Below are 10,244 nucleotides of genomic sequence, written 5' to 3'. Positions count from 1 at the left end.
AGATCACATTTCTCTGGAAAAAAATAAACTTGACAAAATTACTGCTGATATAAAGGAAAGAAGAGTTACATGAAGAAAAATAAACATCCTGCAAATCAGGATAAACCTGTGGTGAAGACATAAATTGGTAAAAGCATTCACTGACCTTGGATTTGATTTCTGCATCCCTAAGTCTGGTCACTTGAAATGTTATCTACAATATGTAATAACATATTTTAGAAGTGAGGAAGAGTGGGAATGAGATAAAGTGGGAATGAGATAAAGAATTTTATGTATGTTGGAAAAACTCAAGTTTGGTCAATAAATCGATTGGGGCTTGTGCTTCTAGAAAATATGTGTAGACAAAAGCTAGTGGTTTTAACCATTTTTTTCTTAACCAAATGAAATTCATCTTGCCAAGGAAAACCTAGTGGTTTTCCCATGGGCGGGTGTGAGCTGGAGAGAGTCCCCAAACGATGGTTAGGTAGTATCCAACAGCCATTTTATTGCTCTTGAATGTGGCCTGGGTTTTTTGCTGATTCCAATAGAAGTACCTGAGCTTCATCAGAATTTCCAGGGCCCTCAGGTTATGAAGGCCATGAAATGGTCTAGATGACTTCTCCAAGTCCCATTGGTTGTAGGAGTCTGAGGTTTCAGTGACTTGCTTGCCCCACCTCTAGTACTGAAAAAAGTGCTTTTGAAATGTCATCAAGAATCAAGTTGGTATGAGATCTCTATTATGGTTCTCAAATTACTATGGAAGATATGTTCAGCTTTCAGCCCAACAAGAAATAGAGCTAATCTCTTAAAGAACATTATTCACAGTGACAGCCAAGTTAGAATGTTAGCCTCTGGAAGCTACTTTTAGATAAATGCAAAGAAGTCCTATCATCAAGTCCCCGAGAGACACGCAACTGGTGCTCCTTTGGCAATTCCATTTGATCATTCCACGCACGGTGTCCATTTCCTATTACTCCTCAATCCTTCCACTTTCAAGAAGTTTATAGGAGTGATCACCAAAGTCACAGAATTTCAGAACTATGAAGGACTTTAGAAATTATCTAGACTTAGAACAATTGACTGATTTTACCAGTAAGTAAACAGAGGCCAGAAATGAAAAATTAATTGGCATAGATCATTCAGTGAGTTTTTGGCACCACTAAGATAGGATCCAGGGCTTCTGTTCTATTTTCACATGATTGTAAAGAGTCAGATAATTTCACTTTAAGACCCTAAATAAAGGAATCAATACAACATGAGAAGTTGATGAGAAAAGAGAGACAGGTGTAGGAAGGTGTAAACAGACTGGGACTATTTTGTTTGATATGTTTGTTTGATATGTATCTATAGGGTTCCATTAAGGTCACTGAGTCTTCAGCTCAACCATTTGAGTTATGGGAAATGTCTCCACATCTTCCTCTGAAATGCTGGTCTGACTGCCCTAATCAGTGAAGATTGTATTGAGTTGGGCCCCGATGCCATGATGGGGGTAGGAATCATAGGACATATCTATGGGAACATCATAGCGGGGGGTACCAGCCTGAAAGGGAGTTGAATGTACATGCCCTGAGCTTAGACTAGCAGAGGGGTAATGTGGCATGAAACTGTAGGATTTATCCAGGTCAGGGGAGCCATCTTGCTTCAAGGAGAAGTTCCCACTGATGCTCAGGGGTGGAGTAAGTGCGCCCTCATAAGGTGGTGTACTGCAGTCAGGTGGGTGGCTCCCAAAGGATGATTCTCCCAAATTCTTGAATACTGGGGGTTTGAGATTAATAAGATGTGTTTCCATATGGCCATAAGGAGGGCTGGGGAGCCCAGGAGACTGATAGTTGAAGTTGTGGACAGAGATGGCAGAGTCACAAATAGGAGATTTCTCCTCACACTTCTCCAGGAGGACAGACTGAGAGCCCAACTGGAGGCATCCAGCCACCAGGTTGCTTGTGGGCTGAGAGAGCCCTTTACAGAGCATCTCCACAAAGCCCTTCCCTTCAGGTGTCTGTCCAGTTTCTAGGACCTCAGACAACGCCCAAATATAGTTCCTGGCCAGTCTAAGAGTCTCTATCTTGGAGAGCTTTTGGGTCTTAGAGTAGCACGGCATGACCCTCCTCAGGTTGTCCAGGGCATCGTTCAGGCCGTGCATCCGGGTCCGTTCCCTAGCATTAGCCTTGACTCTTCGAGCCCTGAATCTCTCAAGGCGAGCTTTCGTCATCTTCTTTTTCTTGGGACCTCTTCTCTTAGGCTTTTCCCCATCTTCTTCCTCCTCTTCTTCCTCCTCAATACTGTCATGCTCTTCAGCTAAGCTGCCAAGCATCCCATAAGCAGCTGGTCTTCTCTCCTCCTCCTTTATCTCATTCTGAGAAGCCGGACCTTTGTCCATCCAAGATGGTGTGTTCACCAACTCTGTCATCTCCTTGGGTTTCACATAAGTTTTTGCCATTTCCAGACTCTGGAAAAGGAAACAGCAATGGTTAGTGCCTGTGAACATCTGACTTGATTTAAAACTAAATTTTCTTTTTATGTCTTAGACGTAAAGCACAGAATTTGTATTGGAATTCAACTTATAATTATCTAACCCAAGTTCTCCATTATAAATAACTAATCTAAACTCAGATAAATGCCCAGGACACTCACTTAATTATAGCATTTATAAGAAAATAAACTATAGGAAAAGGAAATTGACTTGATTATTCATTGCAGAGTCAATACCCAACTCTTTTTATTCTCAGGTTCTTTATCTCATGGATATTTTATGTAAAAATAACTGATATACCACTCAAAACATGTTTTTCTTTCTTCCCAGAATTCAGATCATAAAAGGAAATAGCTAAGGTGAGCATATAAATTATCGTCCAAATAGAGAAACTTCTGAAAGGGAAAGAAGATGCTAAAGTAGTTATAATTAAATAATATGTAAACAATAATTGTAATATTGCAAAATGTTAAAAGAATATCAAACAATAACATAAGAAAACTGTTATATAACTATACCACAAAATAAGTGAAAAACTGTAATGAGGTCATTCAGACTTTGTACATGTTCTCCAAAGGACTACTCAATCTCTATTTAGAGACACACATCTGACTCATAACATCCCTTGTTTCCTACTGACTCTGCTGGTACACAACATGATCATGAAATATTTCTCTCACCATCACCAGAAGAGCGTTTTGTTTTTCAGTAAGCGCCTTGTGGTCTGTCTAGTGTTAGTGGTGTTAGAGGTGTTAGTAACATGGTGTCTAGAAAGGATCAGGAAAAGAGAGGCGGTCACCACTGGTTATCTTTCAAATCCACCCATACGTTAAAAGTGAGAACTCTTCATTGAACACGCATCTCACACCCTCAGACAAGAATACAGCAGCAGCTCGAATTACAAGCCAGAAGTCTGCCAAACCTATTTAAGATTATTTTAGTGCAACTATTATAAGATTTCATTAAAAATGGAAAATCTGGAACAGATTTTAAACTTCACAGAACATAGTGACTGCAAACATAGCGCAGACTATTTCAGACAAACATGCAAATAGTCTGACTAACTCACTTGCCTAACAGATACTCTTTAGTCAGAATTTTCTATGAAAAATTTGCAATTGTAAAACTTATTTGAAAACCAAAAGAGACTGGTGGTTTAGTCAATATTTTGCATTCAATTCTGGAAGAGCCTGAATTGTTTTGAGATTTGTTGAGAGATTCATAGGTATACAATTTACCAAATAAAAGTATCTAATAAACTCCATTGGGGCATCCCAGTTCCACCAGCTAGTCTTCGAAATGTTAAACCCTCCGTCACCTTTGTATATCAGAAAGGGGAGAGCATGATAAATGTTTTTTGATCCTTGAGGCTTGAGCCTCAAATCAATGAATGCAGGAATTAGTACATAGCTTTTAAAAATATAAATATATGATTTGACTTGTTTCTGGTAATCTGAGCTTGTTTTCCTTGTAACCTCATTTACCTCCTATAAATAATTAATGTGACTGCATTGCAAAAACAGCCTAGGTTCATGTTAATCAGCACGGAAATCATGTCAGCTTGACTTACTCACTTAATAAGGCTTCCTGGGTAAGCAGCTTGATTGAAAACACACATTGGAACCTATTGGTCAACTGGCTAGCCAGGCCAAGTCAGAAAATCCCACTTTTAATATGGATGATGGAGCTTGTGTGCTGAGCTGCACTTCTAACGCAGGCAGATATCCAGAGGGAGGGTGAAAGACCTAATTAACTTTCTGTTAAAGTAACACAGACCTTTCAGAGGCAGGTGCACTCTGAGGCCAAAGAGGATGGAGTGGGCTTGGGAAACCTAATGTTCCACACGTCATTATAATAACATTTGTGTAGTCTTAGAGCAAAACTTTAAGGGAAAAGGGGATTGTTATGCTCATTTTATAGTCGAGGTCACTGCAGGTCAGGTAAATTAAGTGCTGGAAATGCTAAGACATACAGCAGGTAGAGCAGGACATAACACCAGTTCTTCTGATTCCAAATACTAGGTTTTATGCTTTTTTTTCTCCTTTTTTTCTCCATCACAGCTATGGGGAAGAAAGAAAGGCACTCTGGCTTCAGGAGATGTGGATCAGTAGAGCAAGTCACCAGGAAACGATCCTCATCCAAAGGGAGGCTAGTTTAAGTGTTCTCTGCTTTTTAACTCTCATATTCCAGGATTCCTTCCTCTTTCAAATTGTTTTCTTGTTGCTTTCATTCATTTATTCCCCCCCCCCTCCTGTTTTACTCTGTTTCCTTCTCCTTTGCCTCTTCCTTCTGTTTCTCTCATCTCCTCTTCATCATCATCATTATCACTGGGTCGTACGTACATGCATGGAAAGGATAGCAGGAGAGGAAAGGAGAGTCCCCTGAATTGCCCCTGAAACTGAATACCAACCTAGCCTCTGCATTTGAGCTTTTTTATCATCCCCACCTCCGTACCTCTGGACACTAGCCAAGCTCTGTCAATCCTCACGTCTATCACGAAGTGGGATTAAGAGAACAGAGTAGACTACCCTTTGCCTTTAACGCAATGTAATGGTTTCTGTAAGAGTCAAAGAGCTGCTTTCAAATCAGATTTACAGCAGGTATAAAGGAAAAGAACCAAATGACTTTGGCTAAAACAATATAAAAGGCAACCAGTTTTCATCTTTGTTCTCTTACTAACCATGGAAAGGATGTAGATGGCTCCAGTTTAACTTTCTCTTTTCCCATAGGTACTGGTCCATTAGCTCTGAGGGAATCCCATGAATATGTAGTGTAGTTTCAAAAGCATAGAAGCTGGAATAATGCACATTCTAATCCCAATTCTTTTTATTCCTGGTTGTTGGTCTCAAACACATTATATCAGCTCTCTGATCTTTCATTTCCTCTTTGATAAAATAGGGATACAATATATTTTATGTGGTTTTGCAAGTCAAAAATATGAGAAAGGGTTTTGTAAACTTTAAATGCTATAAAACACTGTCCATATATTTATTAGTCTTCTGTTTAGTCTTGGGTTTTCTTATCTAACTCATTCACACATTTGCTTATTCAAAAATAAAAATTATTTCTCATGGGTGAATAATAAAAGGAGGCTGTATTAATTACTGTGCCTCTTATCTGTATGGAACCTCCTCTGATTGGCTCAGAAGATCATCTGATAATTGCCTAATAACCTTCCCTTTTCCCCAATGTGGCTAGACAGCACAGACCCTGGAGTCAGATTACCTGAGTTCAAATTTCAGCTCATTTGCTTACTAGGTATGTGACCTTAGGCAAGTTTCATAATCTTTCTGTGCCTCAGTCTCCTCCTCTTTAAAATAGGAATAATCATAGCCCTACCTCACCAGATTATTGTGAGCATAAACTGAACTAATACATTTAAAGACTTTCAATAGTGCCAGACATCATAAATGCCATGTAAGTGTTAGGTGTTTTGTTCCTAAAGTTCACCATGAGTTTTTCTGGCCAAGTGGACAAAATAGGTGTAATTACACTCTATGTTTAATGTTGATTTTATGCCAGTAAGAGCCAATGGCTCCATCTCAACAGCCATTTCAAAAAATTCCCTGATAAACCCACTCCCCCAACCTCCTAATGAAATTAAATATGAAAGCTCCTGTTCTGTTACAAAGGATGAGGAAACAGAGCTCTATCAGCTGCCTCTACTGGGTGGACTAAAACTCTTCCACCATATTCCAGAAGGAAGTTAGCCTCTTGCATCCTGTTTTATAACTGGGAGACAGCAGTTGGCTGGACTCCTCCTCAGTCACATGAATTTTCAGGGTCATGAAGTTTCTGGTGGATTACAGACCATGCTTGGCACTTGGACATTTTTCCTTTTGTCTCTGATTAAACAATATTGGGGATAAGATTTTCCTACCAGAATCAGGAGCCAGAGCTCAGAGGAGAAAAATGAAGAGTCTCTCAAATAGAAGTAAAAGCTAGGACTCCTCAAAGATAAAGAAAAAAATCTTTCCTTTGACTTTTTCCACCTAAATATCTTCAATGCATTAAAAAGTTAGCAGAAGGAAAATAAAAAAAGATAAACATCCAGTTTTCGATTTGAGAGTTGAAAGTATGTGTGATGCACTTCTGAGTTTTGATCAAGGAAACCAACTTGGCTCTCTCTAGAACAGGTACCCATTTCTACCATGGATCTCAGCCTGTTAATGAACCAGCTCAGAGGTGTATTGAAAGAAGCATGAAACTGAAACTCTGTTCCATCACTCTCTTACTATATGAGCACAGAAAAATTATTTTAATTATTTTACCCTTGGGGCAAAATGGAAATAATATTTTTGTCTTTCATGTCTCATTTAGAAGCTTTTATGAAAGCAAGTACTTTGTAAAGTTATTATGTAAATGTAGGGGTTGGCAATTGTTTGATAGAAGCTGTATGGGCAAGTCTATAGCACTATTGCACAAAGTATCCTGATACACCATTTTTAGGTTTCCGCAATTCCTAGAAAAGAAATTAGCTCTCAAAATATACATGAAGCACATTCCAGTATGACAAAAGTCAATGAGTACTGGCTCTGGAGACACAATACAGGCCCCCCTGCAACCCCCAAACACATTCTGATCCTATAAAGCTCATTTTATTTTTTAATCTTGGAATTTGGATTTCCTTATGTAGCTACACTTTATAACAGAATTTTCCCCTTTCTTTAGGATCCTTCTGTGAAATTTTAAGTTTAGCCGATTCTCTCAAATTCAAAATTTTTTTCCACATATTTTTCATTTTTAAAAAATCTGTTCTAGAAAAAATGTTTGCTGAGGCAATGATTACGGCGACCCAATACTTTCATCACTAGGGCTGAGGTCATTGGGCATTACTACTGTGTGGGGCTGTCCTGGAATTCATCCTACACTTTTACTAATTTTTGAGTTGTTGTGGAGAAGTTTCAATTGATGAATAAGTGAGTAAGGAGCTTTTGCGTGTGTGTCTGTGGTGATTAGACAGTGTCTTTCCTCTTAAAAGCTGATTGCACTAACTTCACCTCCTGATCCTATGACTAAATCCTACATACAACAGGAAGGGGACTATTCAGACCAGTTTCTAGGGAATCTAAGGATCAGAGAGACTGAATGCCTTGCTTGGATTTACAAAGTCTTTGCACTGAAGACAGAATGCAGACCAGGGTGCTCATAAGTTGTGCTGCCTGGAAACAGCCATTAGGCTGTTCTGTGCTCTTCCTATTCAAACTTTTACACGCTCCACTTTCCTTGTTGATTAATACCTGTACACACACACACACACACACACACACGCACACACCCCTTATCCAGCATAGACATGTCATACTTTAGTTTTCATAGCCTCAGATCCTAATGGTGAACTTTGCAAACAGAAGTTACTCAATCCTTCAGTTTTCCCTCCTTGTTCTTCAGCATTTCATCTCTGGTCCCTCTGTCAAAAAATGAGGGAGGCATTTTACATTTATTATTATTTTTCTGAACACATTTTTAGGGGTGGGTGAATGATGAGAGGCAGAGGAGGCAAAAATATATATGGACAATCTTTCTCTTCTGATTTCCCATCTGAAAGAGCTGAGGAAAAGGAAAGGTCCCACCACTGATGCCAAATGTCTAAGGATTTTTAGCAGAGCAAATGGGGGCAATGGTGAGAATATGCCCCATGGCTTTCCAACATCTTTTCTCATTCCCTTTTCTATTTTCATTTCCCTCCGCACCCCACCCCCTTCACTCTTTGCAGAGCCAAAAAAACTGTAAGCAGAGTGGTGGATTAGGTCAATTCTTTCAACATATTTGGTAAGCCACCTCAGGAAAGCAGTTAAACTTTTTGGTCCTTTTCTTCAGCATTAATAAAATGGAAGAACGGGCTTGACAGCAATGGGAGTATAATTTGTAATCTCTATTTTATAAAAATGATTGAGAGTATCTGGGTTTCACTTTGAGTGACAGGTGCTATGGGAATTAGTGACATTATTACAATTTTAATATCTGTCCCTAAGTGTTCTGACTCTGCTTCTCTATTCAAGTTTCCGAAATCCTGCTCCCTCCTTATTTAGCCCAGAAGAGACTTAACCTCACACCAACTACTCCTCTAGGTCTGCAGGAACTACCCACAGAAACTTTAGGAGTCCCCATACCACCCCATCCGCTGGCTCACCTCTGTCAGTGGCAATCCCTGGCGTGAACTCTGTGAATCTGTGTCCTGGAGGAGACTCAGAGAAGCCAAGTCTCCCTGACCATCCAGATCATAGGAGGAGGTGCTTTTAGCGATCCATGTTAAACCCGGCCACTGCCCCTTAGGAATGCCCCCGGGTCTGGTTCCTCTGACTGCTATGTTTTCTACTCCTTCCTTGGAGTTCTGTATGCTCCTCCAGGACGCCTTGGGCTGATGCAGCTGGTTTAGTTGGTCTTCAGTACCTCCTCTCCCTGGTTAGTTCCCTGGAGTGGAGCTTTCAGGACCACAGCCTCTGGGCAGCTCCTGCGCCGCTCTGGCCGGAGGCTCGAGTTGCAGCAGTTTTGATTGCTTTCCCAGCTGTCCAGGGAGGGGTGATACTGCCCGCAGTCTAACTCCTCCCTTTCCACAGCTGAAAGACACGCCCACTTCAAAGGGTTCCTCTGGTCAGGTCCTGCTTAGCCATTCGTTTGTTTGTTTGTTGGTTGGTTGGTTTAAATGGGGATAGAGGTTGGTAGAAGGGGAATATGGGAGGAGAGTTGCTGAAGTTGAGAGGTAATAAGAGCTACTAAGAGCTAATAAGGGCAAATAAAAATATTGGTCCACGTCTGAAGAGTCAAAGAATGAGAAAGATACATGCCCACGACACGACATGACTGACTGTTACCTTACACATGTGGATGGGGGTCTTTGGCTTTAAAACTTCCAAACTCTAAAAGTAGAAGGAAGAAGAATCTTTCTCTCCCTTCTTTCTAACCTGTCAAATATTCCCATTTAAAACCCTTTCATTTTAATATAGACAAAGCTATATCTATATTTATTGTACTGTTCTTTCAACTTTTCTGTTTGTTTGAAATTTTAAAAACAAAAAGCAAATGAATGAAATCTTTTATTCTGAGGACACTTAACTCCCCAAATTACAAATTGGAATTCGCTATTGTTTTTCAAAAATATATCATTAAGCATTCAGGTAGAAAAAGTTCTCCTGATTGGTAATGAACTTGGAAGGAAAGAAGGGTCAAATAATTCCTAAAACTCCTGGGGCATTTTGAAGTAAGATTAAATTGCTAGAAGAGAAAAAAGAAAACTACATCTGGAAAGATTTAAAGAAAATACATGTATATGCTTTATGACAGATAGCTATCTGTGGACCAGGCTACCAAGTCAAAGTGTGGAATCTTCATTGTAGAGATTGTCAAATTTGGAATACTACCTTGTGTAAAAATTTACCAAGATCAAATACATAATTGTGAGTTCTTTTTAAGGTGTAAAGGATTTTGCAATCTTCTAGTGATTCTGAGGAGGGAAGGGAAGGGTGCTTGGATAAGCAATTGGCTGCATGATCTTTAATAGTTCAACTCTACTTCTGGCATCAATTTTCACATCTGTAAAATGACCTAATCACTTAAGTTTTTTCCATCAATAGCAAGACAGGATTCTGGGTCCAAGCTCAACCTCTTTTTGAAATTGACTTGAAGGCAATCCTCCAGGCTTTTTGGAAATCACTTTACCAATGTAAGCACATGTGTGTGATAGAGATGAAGAGTTGTAAATATGCCTTGTTGTAAGGAAATGTGCAAAAGGTTAAAACAAAAGATAGTTTACTGCCAATAAAGTTGAAAGGAATACCTTAGGTTTAAAATAGTT

At 39.6% G+C, this 10,244-nt stretch overlaps 1 protein-coding gene across 1 annotated transcript; it reads right to left on the bottom strand.

Annotated features, from left to right (window-relative positions):
• Positions 1-1,420: 1,420 nt before the first annotated feature.
• On the bottom strand, positions 1,421-2,416 carry NEUROD4 (neuronal differentiation 4). The gene has a single exon (XM_059934638.1). The coding sequence runs from the start codon at positions 2,414-2,416 to the stop codon at positions 1,421-1,423; it is 996 nt and encodes a 331-aa protein (XP_059790621.1).
• Between the last annotated feature and the right edge of the window lie 7,828 nt (positions 2,417-10,244).

This window comes from Balaenoptera ricei, chromosome 10 (genome assembly GCF_028023285.1).
Source record: "Balaenoptera ricei isolate mBalRic1 chromosome 10, mBalRic1.hap2, whole genome shotgun sequence".
Lineage (NCBI taxonomy): Eukaryota > Metazoa > Chordata > Mammalia > Artiodactyla > Balaenopteridae > Balaenoptera > Balaenoptera ricei.
This window is presented reverse-complemented; position numbering and strand designations above follow the sequence as displayed.

Excerpts from the sequence above, each read along its gene's own strand:
- NEUROD4 (XM_059934638.1), bottom strand. The coding sequence starts at position 2,416 with ATGGCAAAAACTTATGTGAAACCCAAGGAGATGACAGAGTTGGTGAAC.